Genomic DNA, 27,500 nt, shown 5'->3' on the forward strand with positions numbered 1-27,500 from the left:
TTATAAATAATATAAAAAAAATTAATATGTAAATACGTAAAAAAATTAAATAAAAAAATAATTAAAAATAAAATATTAAAAAATATATAGATGTGTTTTATTTCGTTCTAACTGTATTCTGATATTAATATATATTTATATCAAAATACACTTATAACGAAATAATATATATATCTATATACGTATATATCACTATATATATACCTATATATAAATAAAAATATTAAAAAAAAAATATATATATATATATACGTATATATATACACATATGTGTATATATATACATATATTAATTCTACACATATATTTATGTAATAATTTTACATAATTAGGTATCCTAATTAATTACAATTAGCGGGACCTGCCTGACCACCCATGCCGAAAGTATAGGGAATTTAATTTGCTAGCACTATATTTAACCCTATAACTTTCCAAGACACCATAAAACCTGTACATGGGGGGTACTGTTTTACTCGGGAGACTTCGCTGAACACAAATATTAGTGTTTCAAAACAGTAAAATGTATTACAACCATGATATCGCCAGTAAAAGTGACGTTTTTTGCATTTTTACGCACAAACAGCACTTACAGGGACGATATTATTGCTGCAATACTTTTTACTGTTTTGAAACACAAATATTTGTGTTCAGCGAAGTCTCCTGAGTACAACAGTACCCCTCATGTACAGGTTTTATGGTGTTTTCAAAAATTACAGCGTCAAATATAAGGCTTGTGTTTAATTTTTTTCACATTAAAATTCGCCAGATTGCTTACGTTGCCTTTATGACCCTATGGTAGCCCAAGAATGAAAATTACCCCTATGATGACATACTATTTGCAATAGTAGACAACCAAAGGTATTGCAAATGGGGTATGTCCAGTCTTTTTTAAGTAACCACTTAGTCACAAACACTGGCCAAAATTGGCGTTTTTTGCATTTTTCACACACAAACAAATACAAACGCTAACTTTGGCCAGTGTTTGTGACCAAATGGCTACTAAAAAAGACTGGACATCGCTTATTTGCAATACCTTGGGTCGTCTACTATTGCAAATGGTATGCCATTATGGGTGTAAATTTATTTCCTGGGCTACTATACAGTCTCAAAGGCAACGTAACCAATCTGGCGAATTTCAATTTCAAATGTAACACGCTATATTTGACCCTGTAACTTCCCAAAACACCATAAAACCTGTACATAGGGGGTACTGTTTTACACGTGAGACTTTGCTGAATACAAATATGTGTATTTTATTGCAGTAAAAGCAAACAGTATTATGACATTGACAGTTAAAATGTCATGAAGAACGAAAAAAATCAAAAAAAATCTTATTTTCTCCCATTTTTTTCATATTAAATTATGTTTCATAGCTAAATATTTGATATTAAATGAAAGCCCTGTTTCCCCTGAATAAAATGATATATAATAAGGGGGGGTGCATTTAATATGAAAGAGGTGAATTACGGTTGGACAGACATATAGCGCAAATGCCAGGTTTTGTTTACGTTTTGTTTCGTTCACAACTTGTACATTTGGCTGCGGTGTTAAGGGGTTAATAAAATTGTAACAGTGACTAGATAAATAAATTAAAAAAAAAGCAGAAATAAAGCGGATAATGGATAGAGAATGAAAGAGAAATTTAACAAAACATATGAGTATTTGACAACTTAATTTCTGACCACTTAAGCAATTAAACAAATAATACCATATTCTGATGTGAGAAAAAAAAAGATCTATAATAAGTGTGGTTGCATGTAATATGAAAGAGTCGAATTACGATTGGACAGACATATAGCGCAAAATCCCAGATTTTGTTTACGTTTTGTTTTGATCACAATGTGTATATTTGGCTCAGTCCTTAAGGAGTTAATGATTGTTACAAAAATACTTACAAACGTTTATATAAAAATATGTATTTCTTTACATTAGGTATGCAGTCAGGTTTTAAGTGTATTGGCTTCACTGACATTGTCTTGTTTATAGGTGTGCAGGAGTTTGTAGCTATGAAGGAAGAGGAGGTTTGTGCTCTATACGACTCAGTGAACCACTCTTAAAATTAAGACCAAGAAAAGATTTGGTGGAAGTAAGTTATTTTGTTTCCTTGCCTTAAAATAAACATACCTATTTTATACCTCTCAGGGCTCAAACTTTCCACACTGGCATTTATTTCACTATATGAACATAAGCCCTCCAGCCTTGTAATGGCAAGCAACTTTTAAGGCCTTGTAGCATAGCACTGTAAAATAAAATAAATAAATATATATATTAAATTGAAAAATCTCTGGCACTCTTCCCCAGCAAAATTTAGAACACATCCAGAAATGACCAGGTGCCTCTCCGTGCAAATATGTAAACCAAAAAATTGAGAGCACTCAGTGTTTTTTTTTAAATAAATTCTATATTACATATAAAGCATGAAAATAAACGTTTCGACCGTCTTGCGGTCTTTATCAAGATGCTGTACCTTGTGCAAAAACAAAATATATAACATGTCATACATTAAACTTACCCTATCACCGAGTGAACCCCATCCGTCCGACATGCTCTGTGAGTGACGCCGCAAATCGCGTACTGCCGTGCATACCAACGTAAAGTCACGTGAGCGTGAACCCAAAGTGTTGCCTAGAAATGGCAAAGCTAATCGAAAAAGAGATCGGAAAGTGTTAAAAGCATATAAGGAGGAAAACCAAAGAATAAAGCTTTAGTTGATAATACTGAGTATATGTAAGTATAAGGTATCGAAGGTAGCAGACTAAGATTAATGTAAAGTTGACCGAATAAAGTGTAAAATGGCAAGTGATGACTAATGTGTATGTTAAATGAAAAATAAGATGTAAGTGTCATGTAAAAGTGGAATGAAATGGCAATGTGATATGTGTGTGTGATAAAAAAAGAAGAAAAAAGAAATGAGAAATGTGAACTAAGCTGAAGAACTGTGTCTAAAGTTAAATGTACGGTCTAAAGAGACTAAGTGAACAAATAAAGTGAAAACATCTGTAACCAAAGAAAAGGCATGCATAATAAAAATAAAGTGTCAAAGTAATGTGAGAAAGTGTCCTAAACAAAGTGAACGCTGAAAACAACATAGGTTTGATCTACCCAAAACCAATAGAAACACATATCTATTTTTAAAGTTAAATGACCAATCTAGAAACTGCCATCAAAAAACTTATACACATTGGGAAGGACCTTATTATTATAGAGACCATAAGTCCTGCAAAAACATTTTTTTTAACGAGTGTTCAGGAAACAACTAAAGGAATTGTATTCATTCAGTCCTTTCGGTTGTACTGTATCGAGGAATTTAATCCAGAAAGTCTCTCTCTGTAATAGCAACTTCGATCTATCGCCCCCTCTGACCAGTGGTGGAATATGATCAATCACAATGAATTTCAAGGTTGGCAAGTGATGTTGATGTTCAAGGAAATGTTTCGCCACAGGCTTGTCGGTTTCCATCACGATAGGCTGTCATGATTCCTGATCTATGGCCTCTGATGCGATCTCTTACTGTTAAATCCGTCTTCCCTACATAATATTTGCCGCAAGGGCATGAGATGAGATACACCACATGATCACTCAGGCAGGTTTAACAATGTTTGATCTGGATTTGTTTACCTGTATGTGGATGTGCAAAAGAGGATCCCGTTAACATGTGCCCACAAGTGACACAGCCTGGGCACTTGAAACAACCTTTCTTTACATTCTGTATCTGAGAGCTGTAACAGCTTGGTGTATCGGTTTTTACCAAAATATCCTTCAAATTTCTATTGCGTGAAAATGCAATTCGTGGTTTTTGGGAAAAATTCATATTGGGTGTCTTGTCTGAGGATAGAATGTCCCATCTCTTTTTAATCCTTTGTGAAAACATCTGGCTTTCTGAGTGGTATAATAAAGGGATCGTGATCTTTGGATCAATTTTTTGTTGTTTAGTTGTTGTTCCCTAAAAGATCTTTTCAGCCTTCTCAAGGCAATTCTGTAACACATTGTGTTTGTATCCCCGTTCCAAGAAGGATCTGGTCATATCTTGAAGTTGGATCATACAAGTGTTGTCATCCGAGTTGTTTCTGAACACCCTAAGATATTGTGAAATAGGCAAAGAATCTTTTAAGGCGTTGGTATGAGAACTGTTCGCATGTAAAAGTGTATTCCGGTCGGATGGTTTTCTGTATAACCGGTATCCTATGTTCTGATCATTCCGGTATAGTTCAACATCCAGAAACTGGATCTTATCTGTGTTGTATGTAAGGCTTAGTTTGATGGGTGAATCCAGATTATTTAATTCGTCAATCATGGTCTCTAGTTCTGCTATCGTGCCTTTCCACAGTATGAAGATGTCATCCACAAATCTGATATTGTATCAATTGCCCCTTGTATTTGGATAAAATGTACATGTTTTCATATGCGTACATAAAGCTGTTGGCGTATGTTGGAGCTATTGCTGATTCCATCGCTGATCCAGTCTCTTGAATGTAAAAACATTTCTCAAAACTAAAATAATTAATTATTGGACAGCGTTCGTTGTAAACCTTCCAACTATTGGGAGACAAAACCCAGAATTTTGTAAAAAAAAAAAAATGGATAGGAATAGCAAACAAATGCTCGCTTGATTGGATGAAAATAGTAGTGGAGGAGGTGAAAAATGAACTCGTTTTCACCAAAGATTCCATTAACAAGTTTGAAATGCCTCATGTTACCACTTTAAATGCAGCCACTTCTGCTCAACACATGGTGAAATTACAAGATGAAATTATGCGATATAGGAATGAACTCATAAGATTTAAAAAACAAAAAGTAGAAAAAGTCAATTTTGACTGCACACATCAAGTGTACCACTGGATCAGTGGGGAACGATGGAGACCACCATTCCAAAGAAACAGAGAACGAGTACATAAACCACAATTCCTGTCCATCGATACGAGCTCAGCAGAATCTACGTCCGAAACAGATACTAGGGCTACGTCTAGCCATGGAGCTTCTACAAGAGATATACATCGATCACAACCTTTTGATTTTTTTAGAGATGGAACAACATACAAACTATCCTCCTGGCAAATTTACACGCCTAAGGCGAGGTTCAAAAGACGGAGACCTATCAGAAGGGGACAAAGGAATAAGATTTATAAATACAAGATCAAAACCACCAACCAAGAGGAAATAAATCCTATTTTTAATCTATCATCTAAAACTTTAACAAGTGCTCACAATAAAGTTCTATCCAAATGACTTACATTTGTACCCACCTCCAAACCAGACCAATTCAAAATTGACATTGAACTTTTCAAGATCAATAGAATTTTAAGCATACAAGCTTTACAAAATACAGTGACACCAAAACGTAGGAATTTTCGGCATGATTGAGATACCGGTACTGAGAGGTACGCGTCCTTGAGATCCAATCTGGTGAACCAATTGCTTAGAAGGCACAGATCGCGAAGTAGGTGGATCCCTTCAATTTTGAAGTGATGGTATACTCCGAAGGAGCTCAGTTGTCCTAGATTGATGACTGGGTAAAGTTCTCTGGTGTTTTTCTGCACTAGGAATATGTTGCTGTAGAAGCCATTGACGCCTTGAGTGTATTGCACTGCGCCTTTGGTGAAAAGGGTTCAGATTTTGTCGTCTATTAAGGCTTCGTGGTCTGCTGAGGATTTTAATGGAGGCGGGGTTGTAGTTGACACAGCAGGGAGTGGAACTTGATAACGTACCCGTGTAACGTTTGTTACAGGATCCATGTGTCCGAAATTTCCTTCCAGCTCTGTAAATAAAATAACCTGCCCGCTGTTAGTGTAGAGACATTTGTATGGCAAAGTGGACTCACCTGTGTTAAATTTTCCCCGACCTCTGCCTCGGTAGCCTCTGGTTTTGTCCCTTCCCCCTGTAGAATGATGAGGTCCGCGAGGTGGATGTTGGATAGAAAGAGTATGATAGAAAATTTGGACCCTCTGTCGACCAGCCTCCCAAAACCTCGTTCAGGCTGAGATTGGAATACTTGTCTCATTGAGGACTGTCCTTTGTTGAGAGGGGTGAATAGAGATACATGCTTCTTGAGTTCTGATATAAATGAATCTCCAAATAGTAGGCCATTGCATGATGATCCCAGTTCTTTATGGACCATGTTCATTAGTTTGGAGTTGTGACGAGCAATCTCGCCACATTGCATTGGAGGAGCCTGGTTGCCCGCCTGCTGCCTTTAGACTATGGACCAGACTTTTAAATGACTTTATTTTCCCTGCAGAAAGGCTGATTCGTGCCCTTCTGCCAGGGTGTTCGGTAGATTTTATCTACCGAACAAACTGCCGAATGCGCGACCACCTGGGAACTGGAGTGTGCTGCCAATTTACCTCCCTGAAGCTGCGGTTAACTGCAGCTTAATTGACTGTTACTGGGTGGCCGCGGTTACACTTAGCGGCCGCTAGGTGGCGGTGTTATGGAGCTCTCCGGACGGCCAGCGGTGCTCAGCCCAGAATCAGTGCACTAAAAGCAGACACTTTTACGTGCAGGCACCGCTGAGCCTCCAGCCCCCTGGTTCTTATTCGTGCAGATTTAACCGAATACATGTTAATTCGGTAGTTTGTATATGTGAATGTTAACCCAGATAGCACAGCCATGGAGCCAATTCGTGTAATTAAAGACTTTGGCTCCATGGCAATTGAACTGTGAATAGGATCTGAGCGCTATTCGGTAGTTTTGTGCTCTCAGATCTCGGCTATCTGGGGATGTGTTACATGTCTGTGTTTTATGTGCAAAAAGTAACTTTGTGTATTTTAAAGTAATATTGTATCTTGTGTTCACCACGAGTCTTGCCTCTGTCCTGGGAGATAATTGAATTACTTCTCGGTTATCTCCAGGACAGAGGGGAGGAAGCCAGGATGCATTGTGGGAAAGTATTGTGCCTGTATGTCCGAAAATGATACATGTCTGTCTTTTGTTACAGTCTCCCATTTGGTCCCCTAGGGTAGCCATCATTAAACAGACCCCTGCTTGACCCTCAACACGAAGCCTTGTCTCGTTCTTGGGGGGGATTCACTGTATGCTGATAGAGACTGATTGCCAGGAGTGTAAGCCGCTTGGGAGCTTTTCCTGTTCGTCTGCTAGCAGCTATTTGTGAGGTTCCAGTTCGGGAGTTTGAAGTGCTACCTTATTCCCTTGTATGCAGTTCGGGAGTTTGGTGCATTCACTTATATCCAATTCGTGAGTTTTGGTGATTCTACAGTAGCTGTGCCTTCTCAACCCTTTTCTGTGGATCGCGTCGAGTCCTGGACATGAAGATGACCACTGTCTGATCAAATTCAGATATTTTTGAATAAATCCGCCTACCAGTCATCTATGATGTCCAAGGTCGGGAGATATGCCTCATCGTCCTCCGAGGATATCACCGGTGGGAGTAATTCCAGTTTTGATAAATGCTTGTTGCGTTCAGCAGGAGTCTTCTCTTTCGCCTGAGCATGTGACACACTGTAAGGCCGGCTCGTTGGCGTTTAGTAAGGGATTGGAGGTCCTTGGAAGGAGCCTCTGAGCCCATAACATCCTCTGCATTTTGCGGTGTCAGCCCCCTATTTTGGGTGGAAAGCTTAGGTGGTACTTGAGATAACATCTTGGCTCTGTTGTTGGGAGTCCGACATTGTAGTATGTGTTGTCCTGTGGAATAGAGGACATATGTGTTAGCCCACTTGCCTATTCACGGCCTGGTGGGTAGAACTCTTGCTCAGCGCAATTGGGGGTAGCCTGGTACATGGGTGGATATCTTTCAATCCACACTAACATTTGATGAGGGCTCAATTATAGCGCCGGTCGTACTGAGCGACTGGTACATAAGGGGACGAATCCTTTGTAAATATGGGGAGGCGTTAATTATTATTTATATAGTGCCAACAAATTTCGCAGAGCTTTACAGTGGGTGGACGAACAAACGTAGTTTTAACCAGACAAGTTGGACACACAGGAACTGTGGGGTTGAGGGCTCTGCTCCATGAGCTTACATGCTAGAAGGAGTGGGGTAAAGTGACAAAAGGTATGGATAGTATTAGACTAGTGACAGTTGCAAGAGAGTAATCAGTTGGGAGTTATTACCATTTTATTTGAAATGCTTTTATGAAGAAGTAGGTTTTTATTGATTTTATTGCAGGAGTGGAGATTGGGTTAGCATCTAACGAAGGAGGGAAGCGAGTTCCACAGGAACTGTGCAGCCCTCGAAGTCTTGAAGGCGAGCATCAGAGGTGGGAGTACGGACAGAAGATAGTCGTAAGTCTTCAGCAGAGTGTAAGGGCCCAGACGGGACATACTTGTGTATTGGGGAGGATAGATAGGTGGGAACAGCTTTATGTAGAAATTTTTAAAGCAAAGCCCAGAATGTAGGGACTGACCGAAGGGTGAGGCGTGGGAGGTGCAGGCGGACAGGAAGAGGAGTCTCGCCACCGCTATCATTATGGACTGTAACAGCGCAAGTTAGGAGCACGTAAGACCACTAAGAAGCGGATTACAGTAGTCAAGGCGAGAAAGGACAGTGGAATGGACCAGCACCGTAGTCACATCTGGCATTAAGTAGGGTCGGATGCGCTCAATGTTTTTGAGATGGAAGCGACAGGATTTGGCGATAGACTGAACATGAGGCTTGAAGGAGAGGTCGGAGTCAAAGAGAACACCTAGGCAGCGAGCCTGCGTGGTGGAGCTCATGGTAGCACCGTTGACTTGGAGGGAGACAGACACAGGAGTAGCAACACTTGAGGAAGGAAAGACCAGAATTTCAGTTTTGGTCATGTTGCGTTTAACCCCTTAAGAACCAAACTTCTGGAATAAAAGGGAATCATGACATGTCACACATGTCGTGTCCTTAAGGGGTTAAGGAAGGGGGCAGTTATCCAGTTACAAATAGGAGAGGGGCAGTCAGAGACATTAGTCAAGAGGGACGGGGAGAGATCAGGAGGGGACAGGTAGATTTGCGTGTCATCTGTATAGAAATGATATTGGAAGCCAAAGGAGCTAATGAGTTTACCAAGGGAGGCAGTATAGATGGAGAACAGTAGGGGACCAAGGACTGAACCTTGGGGTACACCAAAAGATAGGATTTGGGGAGAAGAAGCAGAGCCAGAGAAATAAACACTGAAAGAGTGCTGGGAGAGGTAGGAGGAGCACCAGGAAAGCTGCAGAAAGGTCGAGAATTAGGATAGAGTAGTGACCACAAGATTTTGCATAGAGTAGATCATTGGATACTTTGATCAGCACCATTTCCACAGAGTTCTTAGCGCAGAAACCAGACTGAAGCGGGTCTAGCAGAGAGTTTGACTCGAGGAAGTCTGTCAACCTCACATTCACAACTCTTTTATAAGGATCTTGGCCGCAAAAGGCAGTAGTGAGGACGGTAGTTGGATGGGTAGTTGGGGTCAAGGTTGGGCTTTCTTTAGAACTGGGGTTACAGTTGCATGTTTGAAGGGGGATGGAAATATACCAGAGGGGAGATTGAGAATTTTAGTGAGAAGTAGAGAAAGATAAGAGAGTACGGATGAGATGCGAGGGAATTGGATCTAGGGAGCAGGTGGTTGGGCGGGAGGACTGGAGCAGAGCAGAGACCTCTTCAGCTGTAGCGTTTGTGAATGAACATAGAACAGCAGAGTGGGTGAGGTTAGGGGAAGAAGAAAGATGAGATCTCTTCTCTGATTGTAGAGATCTTGTCACTGTAATGAGTTGCAAAGTCTGAGGCGGTTAAGTTAGTAGGTGGAGGAGGAACAAAAGGGCAAAGATCTTAAATGTGTGAAATAGTTGATTGGGTTTGCGGGAGAGTGTGGTTATGAGGGTATTGAAGTAATTTACTTTTGCAGAGGAAAGAGCCAAGCTGTATGAGCTCAGCATAAATTTATAGTGGAGAAAGTCAGACGCACAGTGAGACTTTCTCCAACAGCGTTCAGCATTTTTGGAGGTATCAAGTAAGCTTGGTGTGCCAATGTTGTTGTTGGGAGCGCTTCCTGCGTTTAAATCTAGCCATGATGTCTAGTTGAGAGGAGAGGGTGGAATTGTAAAAGGAGGTTGCAGAGCTAGGACAGGTGAGGTTTGAGATAGGTAAAAGAAGAGTTTAGAAATTAGTGGAGAAATGCTCAAGACATTGGAGGCTTCTGTGATATTGTTCAGACGGTTTGCCAATTGGGTCTTGGGTATGCTGATGTCAAAAGTCAGCAGTTGGTGGTCAGAGGAAAATTAATATTGGAGTGAATTGGAGGTGGTACAGAGGTTGGTGAAGGCGAGATCAAGAGTGTTTCCCGCTGTATGGGTTGCTAAATTGGACCATTGCGTAAGGCCAAAGGGGAAGGTTACAGAGAGCAGACAAGACATCAGTGCAGTTGGGCAAGGAGTGCTAGGTAAGAGGAAGTGGGGAAACCAGGAAGAAAAGTGCTAGGATATATAATCTAGGATGACCGGTGCAGGGTAGATGATAGCAATTCTTAAAGTAGTGGGTTTAAATAGGCGGACCGTGTAAAGTTCAAAAGAAGAAAAGGATAGGGCAGGGGTACTTATGATTGGTTGAAAGGTACATTGAGGGGAGAGAAGGATGCCTACACCACCTCCTTTACAGTTTAGTCTGGGAGTGTGAGAGAATTGTAATCCACCAAAACATAGAGGCAGGAGTAGCGCTATCAGAGGTGGACAGCCAGGTCTCTGTAAGTGCAAGTAGTGTGTGAGTTTGACATGAAAAAGTAGTGTATGGCTGTTGATTTTAAATTACTGCAGATGGAGTGGGCGTTCCAGAGTGCACACTGAATGTTGGTAAGTGAGGATAAAGGCCTACCTGAGGTTTGTGGTTGTTCTGGTTTTCTTAGTGTGTGTAGAGAAGATAAAGGGCCCTGGATTGGGAGAGACATCACCAGTTGCTAGAAGCTGAAGGAGAGAAAGTGACAGGTGGTGTGAATAGGTTTTGTATGCATGGGGTCTAGGATGAGATTAATTGTGGGTAGGAGTGAGAGAGTAGAAAAATGAGTACAAGGCATGAGATGAGAGGAAGGGCATATGTAAAAGTGGTTTAGGGGGATGACTGAAGTGGGTGCAAGGAGAGATTTTTATACTGAGGGTGAAGGAGGAAATAAAGAGGAGGAGAATACATATCATTGCTAAACTGGGAAAAAGTAAATTGGAAATAATTGGAATATCAAGAGCGGGTGAAGGTAGGGTAAATATTAAAGCGGCACTGTCATGCCGAGCATACATTTCAATCTCTTCCTCTTCTCCCCCTCTCTCAGGATCTGTTCTTCTTTTCTTCATGTAACGGACCGTTTCAGCACACAAGGGGTTAAAATCCGTTTAGGCGATATTCCCCTTTCAGACATAAAGGCAGCTACTGTAGAACACCAAACTCCCGAATTGAATACAAGTTAATGCACCAAACTCCAGAACTGCATACAAGGGAATAAGGCAGCACTCCAAACTCCCGAACCGAAACCTCCCGAATAGCTGCTAGCAGACGAACAGGAAAAGCTCTCAAGCGGCTTACACTCCTGGCAATCAGTCTCTATCAGCATACAGTGAATCCCCCCAAGAACGAGACAAGGCTCCGTGTTGAGGGTCAAGCAGTGGTCTGTTGATTCAGGGCTACCCGCCCAGTATTTATGCAGGTCTCCCACCTGGTGGACACTCCCCTAGGGGACCAGATGGAAGACTGTAACACAAACAGACATGTATCACATTTCAGACACACAGAAGTACAACATCCCCACAATGCATCCTAATTTCCCTCCCTCTATCCTGGAGATAATTGAGAAGTAATTCAATTATCTCCCAGGACAGAGGCAAACTCCAATATACACGTGGGGACCCAAATACAGTAAAATACATTAAAACATATAATATTACATTTTATACATAAAACACAGACATGTCGCATATCCCCAGATAGCTGGGATCTGAGCGCACAAAACTACCGAATAGTGCTCATAGTTACATAGTTACATAGCTGAAAAGAGACTTGCGTCCATCAAGTTCAGCCTTCCTCACATATGCTTTTGCTGTTGATCCAAAAGAAGGCAAAAAACCCAGTCTGAAGCGCTTCCAATTTTGCAACAAACTAGGAAAAAATTCCTTCTTGACCCCAAAATAGCAGTCAGATGTCTCCTTGGATCAAGCGGCTATTAGCCCACTAATTAGAAATTGTATCCCTGTATGTTATGTTTTTGCAAGTATTTATCCAATTGCAATTTAAACATCTGTATAGACTCTGACAAAACCACCTCTTCCGGCAATGAATTCCATATCCTTATTGCTCTTACTGTAAAAAAAACTTTTCTTTGCCTTAGATGAAATCTCCTTTCTTCAAGCCTAAATGTGTGACCTTGTGTCCTATGTATAGCCCTGTTTATGAATAGATTTCCAGATAATGGTTTGTACTGGCCCCGAATATATTTGTATAATGTGATCATATCCCCTCTAAGGTGCCGTTTTTCCAAACTGAAGAGATTTAAATTTTTTAACCTTTCTTCATAACTAAAATGCTCCATTCCTTTTATCAATTTTGTAGCTTGTCTCTGCACTTTTTCTAGTGCCATGATATCCTTCTTTAGAACAGGTGCCCAAAATCGCACAGCATATTCAAGGTATGGTCTTACCAGCGATTTATAAAGAGGCAAAATTATATTTTCATCTCGAGAATTTATGCCCCTATTTATACATGACAAAACCTTACTGGCCTTGGCAACGGCAGATTGACATTGCATATTGCTACCTAATTTGTTGTCTATAACAATTTCCAAATCCTTCTCGTGTGTGGTTATCCCTAGTTCACTACCATTTAGGGTGTAAATTGCTTGTGCATTCTTAACCCCAAAGTGCATAACTTTGCATTTTTCTACGTTAAATTTCATCTGCCATTTTAGTGCCCAGTCCCCCAATCTATCCAAATCCCTCTGCAGCAAGGCAATATCCTGCTTACATTTTATTACTTTACAAAGTTTTGTGTCATCTGCAAACACTGATACATGGCTTTCAATGCCCATTTTAAGATCATTTATAAATATGTTAAATAGAAGCGGTCCCAAAACAGAACCCTGAGGGACACCACTTGCCACTTTTGTCCAGCTTGAAAATTTACCATTTATGACAACTCGCTGTACTCTATCCTTAAGCCAATGTTCTACCCAAGAACAAGAATATTCATCTAAACCAATTTCTTTTAGTTTGAAGACTAACCTATTGTGAGGAACCGTATCAAATGCCTTGGCAAAATCCAAGTAGATCACATCCACTGCAACACCCTGATCTATATTTCTACTTACTTCTTCGTAGAATGCAATTAGGTTAGTTTGACATGACCTATGTTTCATAAAACCATGCTAATAACACAGTTCTTCCCAATGAATTTCTGAATATTATCCCTTAATAGCCGTTCAAATAATTTCCCAGTCAGAGAAGTTAAGCTCACAGGTCTATAATTTCCAGGCAAGGATTTTGAACCCTTTTTAAATATAGGAACAACATCTACCTTCCTCCGGTACAATACCTGAAACAAAAGAATCTTGAAAAATCAAATACAGAGCTTCACTTATTTCCCCACTTAGCTCCTTAAGTACTTGTGGGTGGATACCGTCAGGCCCCGGAGCTTTATTTACATTAATTTTCTTTAATAGCTGTAGCACCTTGTCTCGAGTTATCCAATCACAAGTTATCTGCAAGTTTGTTGCAGCAATCATATGCATATCTCTTGCCATAGGATCCTCATTAATATATACCGAAGAAAAATTATTTAAAATTTCTGCCTTTTCCTGGTCTTCATTAACTAACAGACCCATCTCTGTTTTCAGTGTACCTACACTTTCATTTTTTGTTTTTTTAGAATTGATGTACTTGGAAAAAATGTTTGGGGTTGGTTTTGCATTCTTTGGCTATCAATTTCTCATTTTCTAGTTTAGCCACTTTAATTGCCTTTTTGCAAGTATTATTGGCTTCCTTATATCTTATAGGATGCATCGGATTGGTCCGATTTAAATGCTTTAAAAGCCATTTTCTTATTTTTAATCTCTTGTTTTACTTCTCTACTAAGCCACATTGGTTTTAATTTGTTTCTTTTATATTTATTACCCAATGGTACATACTGTGAAATGTACCTTTCTAATATTTGTTTGAATAGTTTCCATTTTTCCTCAGTGTTTTTATCACTAAGGCGTTTATGCCAGTCGATATGTTGTAGAGCTGCCCTAATCTTATTAAAATTGGCTTTTTTTAAATTATACGTTTTTAATATACCCCACATGCTTTTGCTTTTTTGAGTTTATTTCAAAAGTTACCATATTGTGATTACTATTTCCCAAATGCTCCCCTACTTGAATGTTGGTTAAAAGATTAACATTGTTTGTTATAACGAGATCCAGACAAGCATCCCTTCTAGTTGGTCCTTGTACCAGTTGTGACATAAAGGTGTCATTTAACACATTCAAAAACCGGATTCCCCTAGCTGAAGTACTAGTCCCTCTATCCCAATTTATGTCCGGTTAATTAAAATCTCCAATAATTAATGTGTTCCCCCGATTTGCAGCTTCACCAATTTGCTCTAACAGCAGTTCTTCCTCATTAATATTTACATTTGGTGGTTTATAACATATCCCAACCAATAACGTATTTCCCTTTGTTTGCCCCAAGCAGATATCTACCCATAAAGCTTCCACATTTTCCTCGTCACACTCCACATGCCTAAGATTTGACTTGAACTCATGGCTGACATACAAACATACCCCACCACCCTTCTTGTTTTTCCTATCCCTCCTAAATAATGTGTACCCATTTAAGTTAACTGCCCAGTCATGTGTCTCATCCCACCATGTTTCTGTTATGCCTATTATATCGTATTGTTTAGTGTATGCTATTGCCTCTAGTTCCCCCATTTTGTTATATAGGCTCCTTGCATTAGTAAGCATACATTTAATATTACCATGAGTCATTTGTACTTTTTGTGAATCAATATTACATACCTCCTCTGTTCTGAGCTCCCATCTCCACCCCCATTGTTCTGAGCTAAGGCCCATCTCATTTCTATGCTATCTCCATTTTCTAGATTGCTTTGAGCCTCCCCCCCCTACTACTAGTTTAAAATCTCCTCCAACCTTCTAGCCATCCCATCCCCCAGCACAGCAGACCCTCTTCCGTTTAGGTGCAATCCATCACGACTATACAGGTTGTACCCAAGCGCAAAATCGGCCCAGTGCTCTAAAACCCAAAACCCTCTTTCCTGCACCAAGACTTCAGCCACGCATTGACCTCTCTAATCTCCCGCTGCCTTTCTGCTGTAGCGCGCGGCACAGGTAATATTTCTGAAAATATTACCTTGGAGGTCCTTTTCTTTAGCTTACTTCCTAGATCCCTGAACTCACTCTTTAGGACCTTCCATTTTCCTCTGACTTTGTCATTGGTACCAATATGGACCATGACAGCTGGGTCATCCCCAGCCCCTCCCAATAATCCCTCCACTCTGTCGGCAACATGCCGGACCCGGGAGACAGCAAACTGTCCGGTTGAGTCGATCAGAGTGGCAGATTACCCTATCTACTCTCTTAATAAGAGTTCCCTACCACCACAACCTGTCTAGACTTCCTTACCCTCTCAACCCCACCCGTACTATAGGGGCTGTTCCCACGGCTGTTAGAAGGAATAGCTTCCTGCAGTACAGCTATTCCTGACCTGATGCACCCAACATCTTCACTCAAACGGGCAAATCTGTTAGGCTGCACTAGATCAGGACTAGCTAAACCTTTCCTCTTCCCTCCCCCTCTGCTTCCTCGCCTCACTGTTACCCAGCTATGTGCCTGTTCTCCATCTGTCTCATCTCCTCCCAATCCACTACCTGCACCCACTAAACTCTGCTCAGTGAGCAGCAGACTCCTCTCAAGATTATCAATCTCTCTCAGTGTTGCAATTTGCATCTCCAGATCTCCAATCCGAGCTTCCAGAAAAGCCACTCGCTCACACCCACCACAGAGGAATGGACCCTGGACAGATTTATCCAGGCGTGCATACATGCAGCAGGATGTACACTGAGTAAAACTTGTAATCTTGCTAGCACTCATCCCCAGTTACCAAATAGCACAAGTGAGCAAAAACAATATTTACCCTCTTGACTTCAACTGTTGTTTTAACTCCTACTTAAAAGAGACTACTTTAAATAGCCTACTTTCAAGCAACTCCAGTGAGCAAGCTCTGTGAGTCAGTAGTGGGTTTATATTCGCAATACAAATCCCACACAGGTGGAATTTAAGGGGCACTCCCCCTAATTAGCGCAGCAGCACCCACAAGGAGGAGGGGAATAGAAACAACAAGAGAGGGGAAAAAAAAAAGGAGGGAAAACGTTTTAAATTAAATCAGCTAGGAGAAAATATAGATTCTATTCACACAGTTCAATTGCCATGGAGCCAGAATCTTTAATTACACAAATTGGCTCCATGGCATAGCTATCTGGGTTAACACATTCACATATACAAAATACCAAATTAACCGGTGTTCGGCTAAATCGCACGAATAGGAACCAGGGGGCTCAAGGCCCAGCGGTGCCTGCACGTAAAAGTGTCCGCTTTTAGTGCACTGATTCAGGACTGAGCACCGATGGCCGTCTGGGGAGCTCCATAACTCCGCCACCTAGCGGCCGCTAAGTGTAATCGCGGCCACCCAGTAACAGTCAATTAAGCTGCGGTTAACCGCAGCTACTGGGTGGTCAATTGCCTGCACATGCTCGTTAAGCCGCGGTTAACCGCGGCTTCAGGGAGGTAGATTGAAGGCACACGCTAGCTTCTGGGTGGCCAATGAACAGCGCCTGCCGGCTTCCCACGGCTCTGGGGAGGCTAACAGAAGGCGGTTCGTGCGGTAGACAGAATCTACCAAACGGCTGTGCAGAAAGGCATGAATAAACCTTTCTGCACAGTAAAATTAATCGTTTAACTGCCGGTCCATAGTCCAAAGGCAGCAGGCGGGCAACCAGGCTTCTCCAATGCAATGTGGCGAGATTGCTCTCGTCACACTTCCGGTCTTCTTTAGTTTTCTTTAAAATCATCAAAGTAGGGACTCTTTGCCTCATGGAGGTTTCCTCTGCTTGACCAGCGGAGGAGCAAAGTGTGCTTCATTTCCGCTGGTCAGAGCAATTTTCCCACAATTCTCACCTTTCCTCCCTGTTCCCACGATGCTTCCTGTCAGTATTGCCGAACGTCCTGTCACTTAGACAGAACGCCGCCAAAACTGACGAATTGCGTCCTAACAGAATGAAAACAGTTTCTCCATTCGTGTTAGGATGCAATTCGGGACTTTGTTCGGATCGCAATTTCATTTGAATGAATGAAACTCCGATTCGTGTTGTGGCTGCATCTTGCAGCCGCTTAGTAGATAACTTCCTAATTCCCACGGTATCAGGGAGTTATCTACTAAAAGGCTGACAGACCTAATTGGTCTTTCAGCCACATTTACTAATACTAAGTAAAGATTACTTAGTATTCGTAAATTCAGCCCCTACTCGCTATACCATAGACATAGGGGTATGTCTATTAAACAGTGAGCAGCCTCTGGCTGCTCACTGTTTAAAAAACCCCCAAAAAAACTTCTAACCGCGTGGCGGGGGGGGGGGGGGGGGGGGCTACTGTCCTCCCCTCCCCCGGGGCCATACATCACAATGGGGGGACAACCTACTATCCACCCCCACGGCCCCACCTCTGCGCGGCGGGTGGGGGCCCTAAATAAGGATGGGGGCGACCTACTGTCCTCCCCCCCCGGCCCCCACCCTTGAGCGCTGGGGGGGGGGGCCCTTTTTTAAGAATGGTGGGGGGGGAACCTACTGTCCTCCCCCCTGGCACCTACCTCTGAGCGGTGGCTTGGGACCCCTAGTCACCTTGATTGGGGGGGTGAATTTTTATTTAGTGCCCCCACCCGCCGCTCAGGGGTGGGGACCGGGGGAGGACAGTAGGTGTCCCGTCCCCCCCCCTTATTGTTTTTTAGGGCCCCCACCCACCGCTCAGTGGTGGGGGCCGGTGGGAGGACAGTAGGTCCCCCCCTTATTGTTTTTTTGGGCCCCCACCCACCGCTCAGGGATGGGGGCCGGGGGGGGAGGACAGTAGTTTCCCCCCCTCCTCATTATTGTTACTTAGTAGTTTTTTTGCTCACGGTTTAGTGGACATGCCCCTACTCGCGGTATAGCGAGTAGGGGCATTGGGGAGATTTTAATCTACCTTATGCTATTATGGGGGGGTCATATTGACCCCCATAGAGTGAGGGAGGACATGGGGGGCTTATGAAGTGGTGGGGGGAGCATTGCTCCCTGCCGCTTCTATCCTTACGTATTACAAGGAAGGATCTGCATGCCGGTAGCTCCCTCCTTGTAATAAACTGAACGAACAAACGAACACTGATACTCGGGGTTTGTTTGTTCGTCTGACAATGCTATTCATTCATTTGGCTTTCTGACGAATGAATAGATGAAATTCCCGTTCGCATGCCCAAGTGTTTAACTGGGCATGTGTGGGAATCTCACAGCGCTATCTAGTGTGGGCAGATGATATGTCCCACAGGGACTTCATCTACCCACTCAAAGATGACGGCGCCATGAATATAGTTTGGGGCAGAAAATAAAGAATAAAAAATAGGTAATATGGGGGGCTTAGGGGCATTTGGGGATAACTAGGGGGTCAATTAGATGTAGTGGAGGCGGGAGGGGGATAAAAAAAAAAAACGGCCATTATCCTTGGCCATGACAGTGCCGCTTTAAGTTTTATGGGTTAAGAAAATGCAGGAGTGTACTAATAAGAGGCAGTGTGTACACCTGTTATTTTTGTTAATAGACTCCAATAGCCAGAGTGGTACCGTTTTGAACGTAGGTTTGGTATATTGTGACCTCATGTAGCGAATCCTTAGGTAATGATATCGGTACCGCTAGCAAGGGTGCGGTTCCCCTAATAATATAGCATGGGGCTCACCCCTGCGTGCAGCTCTAACAAGTAGTCTGCGCACCAGGCTTACAGTATAGTTGATTTTTAAATCATATGCTGTAGGAGCTATTTGTATAAAGTAATTGTCCACAGATTGATTCCATCAATATCCTGATGTGCCACAAACATGGATAAACCGTACTGGTATAGAAACATAGAATGTGACAGCAGAACCATTTGGCCCATCTAGTCTGCCCTATTTTTAAAAATACTTTCATTAGTCCCTAGCCTTACCTTATAGTTAGGATAGCCTTATGCATATCCCACGCATGCTTAACTGTGTTAACCTCTACCAGTTAAGCTGGAACCCTATTCCATGCATCCACTACCCTCTCAGTAAAGTAACGCTTCCGGATATTATTTTTAAACCTTTGCCCCTCTAATTTAAAACTGTCCTCTTGTTGTGTTTTTTCTCCTTTATAGTTGTAAGGAAACCTAGTATATCCAATCCTCATTTGGTAGTTTCCTCCCGAACCGCCAGAGTATCAGTGAGTATAGCTCTCCGTTCGGTAGATGGAATAAATGAAATCCATACGAATACAATAGCTTTACAAGATGATTCCCTTACTAAAGCATACAAATCCCCAAACATCAGCCAAAGTCAAGAAGAAGGGTACAACAGAACTGGCTTTTAATGACCACACACAGGCTTTTATGAAAGTCCCCATGCAAGGGGACATCCCACAAGGTGGGACACAGTATAACCAATCAGTTACAGGAAAACCGTAAAACACACCCAGCACAAACATACAATTCCCTCCCCTAGTCCTGGAGATAATCAAGTCTGATAAAGTAATAACTTGATTATCTCCAGGCAGAAAAATCAAAATTTTCCTAAATTTTCAGAACACCCCTTTAGACATGGGATATCCCCACAAATAATATGTCCCCTTATAGCCCCGATCTGGGTGACCAACATATTCAAATTTCACCCAGATCGGTTCAGGGATTCTCAAAACGTGTGGAAGTAATTTGTGATCGGCTAACCGCGAGGTGGCTGCCCAAAATAGTTCCAGGAGTTTGGGTGGTTTTGACGGTCTATTCAGTTAAGTGGCAAAAAACAAATAATTCCATGAATGGATTCCCCTGGCTCTTAGCAGCGATTGTTCCCCTCATTTGAATGCACAAAAGTACCGAATAGCGCTCTTCTAGCTATTCGGGAAATAGAGATCCAGCGTTCGCTTGTTGAGACCCGTGTTCGGGACGTTGAGTGTCCGATTTTAGTTCCAGACACTCGACGACCAAGTCCCGCTGCCTTTGTTCGCCTGAAAAAGATGGCCGCCGTTTTCTCAGCCACGTGGCGTTCGGTAGCACGAACGCTGGCCGCACAGATAGAGGGTTCAATTGAAGCATCCGTTGAAGTTTAACGAGCCAGGGGGTGGTCTCTGTTCGGTAGTTATATCTACCGAATGAATATGGAAGAAATGTTACACATAAAGAGGGATTTCTTCACAATAGTCTCCTCCTTTACTGTGTTGATTCCCTTTATGTATTTAAATGTTTCTATTATCCCCCCTGTCTCGTCTTTCCTTTAACCTTTCCTTGTAAGTTTTATCCTGCAATCCATGAACCAGTTTAGTAGCCCTTCTCTGAACTCTCTCCTCTCCTTCTGGAGATACGTTCTCCAGTACTGCATACAATACTCCAAGTGAGGTCTCACCACCAGTGTTCTGTACAATGGCATGAACACTTCCCTCTTTCTACTGGTAATCCCTCTCCCTACTCAACCAAGCATTCTGCTAGCATTTCCTGCTGCTCTTTTACATTCTCTACCTAAGTCATCCGTAATAATCACCCCTAAATCCCTTTCCTCAGATGTTGAGGTTAGGACGCTATCAAATATTCTGTACTCTGCCCTTGGGTTTTTACGTCCAAGGTGCATTATCTTGCACTTATCCACATTAAATGTCAGTTGCCACAGCTCTAACCATTTTTCTAGTTTACCTAAATCATTTGCCATTTGGCTTATCCCTCCTGGAACATCAACCCTGTTACATATCTTCGTATCATCAGCAAAAAGACTTACCTTACCATCAAGACCTTCTACAATATCACTAATAAAAAATATTAAAGAGAATGGGTCCAAGTACAGATCCCTGAGGTACCCCACTGGTGACAAGCCCAAGCTTCGAATATACTCCATTGACTACAACACTCTGTTGCCTGTCACTCAGCCACTGCCTTACCCATTCAACAATATTGGAATCCAAACTCAAAGATTGCAGTTTATTGATAAGCCTTCTATGTGCAACAGTGTTAAAAGCCTTACTGAAATCTAGGTAAGCAATGTCCACTGCATCACCCTGATCTATTATTTGAGTTACCCAATCAAAAAATCAATAAGATTAGCTTGGTATGATCTCCCTGAAGTAAACCCATGTTGTCTCTGATCTTGAAATCCATGTGTTTTTAGATGTTCAACAATCCGATCTTTTTAATATGGTTTCCATTACTTTCCTTACAACTGAAGTAAGGTTTACTGGCCTATAGTTGCCCGACCCCTCCCTACTACCTTTCTTGTGAATGGGCACAACATTCGCTAACTTCCAATCTTCTAGGACTACTTCAGTTAACAATGATTGGTTAAATAAATCTGTTAATGGTTTTGCTAGTACACCACTAAGCTCTTTTAATAACTTTGGGTGTATTCAGTCAGGTCCCATTGACTTATTTGTCTTTACTTTTGACAGTTGAAATAGAACCTCTTCCTCTGTAAACTCACATGTAACAAATTACTCATTTGTCCTTTTTCCTAACTAAGACCCTTTTCCTTCATTTTCATCTGTAAATACTTGGCAAAAAAAATTCATTGAGGCAGCCAGCTAGACCTTTACGTACCTTCTTTCTTTTTTCTTTTTTCTTTTTTTTATTATTATTCTTTATTTTCTGTTGTGCATGGTATGACAATGGGCTTACTCAGCCACAATAGCAGTCACAATAAGCAGTGAAGTAACGAACAGTTGAAACATAACGTGGCATATGAATAGACAGCACATTTTTAGTTTTTAAAGAGTCAAAATAAACAATGGGTAATTGTAGCTTGATTCCTGTTCCTGTCTAACAAACCGTATTTTAATGATTTGGCACCTAGCTTGGCATACTAAAGGTACTATATCTGCTTAAACCTTAGCCGTTCTTTTCTTAAGTGTTTGCATATAACAGTCGCTGAGTTTTAACTTTTTGAGAGGAGGTATAAACAGTGGGTAAACGTAGCTTAATTCCTGCTCCTATCTAGTAAACAGTAATATAATGGCTTTGCACATAGCTTGACATATTAAAAGTGATACATCTGTATGTTTGGTATAACATCCTATTCATCAGCTCATGTGTGTATCTGCTAAGAGATATAGCCTATTCATTAACATGAATGAAGTATACTTGTATCCCCTTACAAAAATCAAGATGAGAGAACTAAATAAAAAAAAAACCTCTAACAATGTAAAAACGGCAGGATAGCATGTGAGACTTGCCTGCTTCTAGTATTGTAGTATCTGGCTAATCCTGCAACTCTTGCAGTGAACATGTCATGCTTAGGGAGTTTGCCCAGTTGCTAAAGTGTGTCACGTCCAGTCTTAACTAGGTGAGTATGCTGTAGCAAGACATAACAGATTGTGGGATCACTAGCAGCAATTCTTGTCAAAAAGGAAACGCTATAATCAATAGCTGTGCTAGTGAGGGAGAATCATTTCAGTTTAACTAAATAATACACTGTAACATTGGCGAAAGTCACCCCCTGCCAGAGATAAGAGAGTTCGGTGATATATGGGTTACAAACCCGACAAGGTATCACTGTGTTCTGGCAGTAGCTGGGACAGCCGAGGAAAATGCCCACACGGATCAGTTCAAGGTCTGTCAGCTGTGGGGCAGGGTGGAAGGCACTTCAGCCTATGCCCTGTGTGGGAATGTCTCGATTGCCAGCACAGCTGGCCCCGCCGATGGAGTCCCTGGGCCTGATTCCAGCTCTTACGGTCGTCAGCGAGGCTTTCTCTTGTGCAGTGTCTTGGTGTGCAGCGTGATCCTTGAGATGCTGTTTCGTGCCGTGCTGGTCAGAGGTTCTTGGGTTTGGTGAGTTGCGAGCAGGTAGGTTCTGCTTGGTGTACCCATGGATCGAGTTCCTCTCCCCCATGGGCCGCGGAGGGGCACTCCGCCCGTGTCTGTCGCCGGTATCCAGCCTTCCCGCCCCTCGAGTGACGGCGTGCCCGGTACTGTGGGTGTTCGAACGTGGGGTTCTGCTGGCAGTTGGGGCCGCTGAGGTGCAGGCGGGTCGGGTATATTGGCGGTGCCCCCTCCAATGCGAGGGAGCGCCAGCGCTGATGCCCAGGATACCTGGCGTTGTTTCCTTCTGTGCTGGGCTCCGGTTCTGCCGAGGGGCCGCTCTGGAGACACGAGGAGGATTCCCGCCTAAGTGGCGCCGGATTGCCGGGCGGATCCACGCCGCCACCTCTCTGATAGCCATCCTATAGGACCGTCTCTGGGCATGTAGCTTGATCCAGAGGCTGGCACAGATCTGGTCGTAGAACTCCCGTGAGTGCTTGGGAGGTTTGATTAGAGTGCGTTTAGTGGTAGGCTGTGTCAGTGCCGCCATCTTGTGTGGGCCTGGACATCCTCGCGTTGCTTTGGGTTTTGTCGCTTGGTCAGACTGTGGTGTGGGGGTGATCGTCCCCAGCGAGGACCGGGATATCCCCCGCCGGTCCAGAGGGGGGGGGGGGGGTAGCAGGGTTATGCTGAGTTCACGCATGTGAACGGGTCCCGTGCCGGGAGATCGGCCATCTCCCCCAGACCTCAGGCTCTGCTCTATCATAGGCCGCATGGTCGGTATGGGTCGTTCCGCCTCGCATTGGTGCCGGACCGGTACCGTGCTGTTACTCATGATATCGTGTGTAGATCTCTGGTCACCGTGTGTTGCTAGCGTTAAAGGTTCGATCTGTGGTAGCGTGTTTGTGCTCTGCATTGCAGGAGCTCTTAGAGTGTGCGACCGGCCATCTTGGCTGCCAGGCCCCGCCCTTTCTTTTGTTTTTAATCTAACTAATCCTTGTTTTACTTTCCTTTTCTCATTTATGTATCTAAAAATAGTTTTGTCCCCTTATTTTCTCTTCTGTGTGTGATTTGGAAGCTCTAACTTGCTTAGCCTCTTTCTGCCTAATTTTATAGATCATTCTGTCTTCCTCACTCTGTTTTTTTTTTTTATAATTACTAAATGCTAACTTAATTTTTTACTATTTTGTCCATATCTGCGCAGTACCACTGTGGTTTCTTAAATTTTTTGCTTTTACTGACATGCCTAATGCAATTTTCTGTAGTAATACAAGCTATACAATATAAATTTACAAGGTAGGAAGTAAATACTCTGACCTGTGACTCTGCAGGAGCAGCAAAGAAAAAGCAAGAGTTGGGGGCTATCCTTGCTTATATATGTCATGACTGGTTGTTTTTGATTAAACGGTTTGCTGCTGGAGTTTTAAAGTAAAGAAAGTCAATGCAAAATATGAAGCCTCCTGTCATGTGGTAAAATGTGTTTAAAATATTTCTTGTTCTCATTGTTGACTGCAGATTAAATATTTAAAAACTTTTTATTTAATTTTTTTTTTTTTCACATAACAGACTCTTCTCCATGAAATGATTCACGCTCTTCTATTTGTCACTTACAACAATAAAGATCATGACTCTCACGGTCCAGAGTTTTGCAAACACATGAAACGTATTAACTGCCTTACTGGTGCCAATATTTCGGTAAGTCGGATTCCATGTTAATATTTTAATTTTAGATGCAGATAATTAAAAACATAAATGCCATTTTGCAAACAACAAATGGAAAGTACACAGACAATCTTTGTCCAGGCAGAATCTCTCCACTATTAATTGTTTGCGTAGACCTGGTGGTGACAGACTTATTCCATTAGGATCCAACCTGATTTAGTATGTCGATCAGTCAAGAATAAGAAAGACCTTTAAATCCAGTGTTTGTGAAACAAATAGGTGAATAAGGTATTTGTCTGGGGAGCCGGCCTGTGAAAGGCACTGCTGGTCTGCTGTGAATACAATGAAACCTTCCCTGGCTACCCAACACTATTCACAATGAGGAGTCAGGGGGGAAAGCCTTATCTGTTTGTTCTCCTGACACACACACACACGTGTACGTGTGTGTGTGTGTGTGTGTGTGTGTGTGTGTGTGTCTTTATTTTTTTTATTTTATAAAATATTTTACCAGGAAAGATACATTGAGATTTCTCTCATTTTAAAGTACGGTATGACCTGGGTCCACAAAAAATTGCATTGATACATTATGGTACAAAAACAATATTAATACACAATAGTTACATAGCTGAAAAGAGACTTGCGTCCATCAAGTTCAGCCTTCCTTACATTTGTTTTTTGCTGTTGATCCAAAAGAAGGCAAAAAAAACATTTTGAAGCACAATTTTGCAACAAGCTAGGAAAAAAAAATCATTCTTGACCCCAGAATGGCAGTCAGATTTATCCTTGGATCAAGCAGTTATTACCCTACATTGAAATATTATATCCTTGAATATTCTGTTTTTGCAAGTATGCATCCAGTAGCTATTTGAACATCTGTATGGACTCTGATAAAACCACCTCTTCCGGCAGAGAATTCCACATCCTGATTGTTCTTACGGTAAAAAAACCTTTCCTTTGCCTTAGACGAAATCTTCTTTCTTCCAGTCTAAACGCATGGCCTCGTGTCCATGTAAAGTCCGGTTTGTGAATAGATTTCCACACAATGGTTTGTATTGGCCCCGAATATATTTGTATAATATTATCATATCCCCTCTCAGGTGTCGTTTTTCTAAACTATAAACTGTATGTGTGTGTGTGTGTTTTGTGACCTTTATGGGCATATATGTGTGTGTTGTGACCTTTATGGGCAAAGCAACACAGTCCTCTAGGGTAACAGGTATAGAACAACAGTCTCTTATGCAAAAAATGGTGTGGTTTATTTACAGCGTGCACAAAAATCCATGTAGCAATCAATTTGTTCAAAACTGCGGCACAACAGAAAGGAAAATCTACAAACAAAATCCTAGCTCAAATTCGAGCACTAACTAAACATAAAGCAATGTCCCTTACTAACCAGGGTAATAAACTACACAAATCAACAAAATAAACATTGGTTTCACCAACCTTTAGCACTTTGTTTGGTGCTGCTGGTGCTGCTCTCTCTGCAGGTCAGATTGTATCTCTCCTTTCTGCTGTGAGACCTGTTATCTCTCCTCAGCAGTTGCTAATTGGGCAGGTGAATGAGTACAGACTATGGAGGATTCTGGGTCCTAGATACCTTCCTTCTATTACCCTCCCATAGACTCTGTCACATATCCCCCCCGCTAGCTTAGACCCATCGGTCGTAGCGACCTTTGACCACAAACAATGGACTCTGGATAAACCATCTGCATTCCCCTGGTCTTTACCAGCTCTATGCTCCATAGAGAAGTTATATGGCTGAAGACTAAGGAACCACCTAGTTACTCTGGCATTTGTTTCCTTGTTTTGTCTCATCCACGTCAAAGGCGCATGATCTGTGACAAGTTTGAACCTTCTCCCCAATAGATAATACTTAAGTGTTTCCAGTGCCCATTTTATGGCCAAGCATTCTTTCTCAACCACTGAGTATCTCTGTTCATGGGGATTCAGCTTCTTGCTCAGGTACATAATGGGATGTTCTTCTCCTCTGTGTACCTGAGAAAGAACCGCTCCTAGGCCCACATCAGACGCATCTGTCTGTACAATAGTGAACAACAATAAAAGAAAACCGCGCCCTTATTATGATACGAACATACGTACTCAAGTCCTTTTGGCCTTACAATTTCAACGGTATACCTCAAAAAAAAGAAATATACAAAATAATAGTGTAACCCTGTGGGTAATCTGAGAGTGATAAAGAAATATATGGTTATACACTCACATTTGGCAGAGCTAAATACAGAGCTCTGCTGTTTTAGCGTATAGACGGAATGATCCCCGTCCTAGGATATATGTGAAGTAGTCGGCGTCTTGATGGTCTCAAATAGAAAAAACAGACAGGAATATCCACATAGTGTAGTAAGTACCAATATTAGTATGGGTGATACTAATCCACATAGTGTAGTAAGTACCAATATTAGAATGGGTGATACTAATACTAATATTGGTACTTACTACACTATGTGGATATTCCTGTCTGTTTTTTCTATTTGAGACCATCAAGACGCTGACTACTTCACATATATCCTAGGACGGGGATCATTCCGTCTATGCGCTAAAACAGCAGAGCTCTGTATTTAGCTCTGCCAAATGTGAGTGTATAACCATATATTTCTTTATCACTCTCAGATTACCCACAGGGTTACACTATTATTTTGTATATTTCTTTTTTTTTTAGGTATACCGTTGAAATTGTAAGGCCAAAAGGACTTGAGTACGTATGTTCGTATCATAATAAGGGCGCGGTTTTCTTTTATTGTTGTTCACTATTGTTCTCTCATAAGGTGGGGAATCCTTGTGCTGATCACTGCTGCTCATCTAATATCACCTGTTACACTATAGTGAGCGCCTACATTCTGTTTGTTTTGCATCTGTCTG

At 41.9% G+C, this 27,500-nt stretch overlaps 1 protein-coding gene across 1 annotated transcript in view; it reads left to right on the plus strand.

The window, feature by feature from the left end:
* The window catches only part of SPRTN (SprT-like N-terminal domain), a 78,778-nt gene that overhangs the window by 14,651 nt on the left and 36,627 nt on the right, over positions 1-27,500 (plus strand). The window contains exons 2-3 of the mRNA XM_063443388.1: positions 1,987-2,086; positions 24,528-24,656. Of these exons, the coding sequence (XP_063299458.1) occupies positions 1,987-2,086; positions 24,528-24,656 (229 nt within the window). The remainder of the gene's footprint in view (positions 1-1,986; positions 2,087-24,527; positions 24,657-27,500) is intronic.

This window comes from Pelobates fuscus, chromosome 2 (genome assembly GCF_036172605.1).
Source record: "Pelobates fuscus isolate aPelFus1 chromosome 2, aPelFus1.pri, whole genome shotgun sequence".
Lineage (NCBI taxonomy): Eukaryota > Metazoa > Chordata > Amphibia > Anura > Pelobatidae > Pelobates > Pelobates fuscus.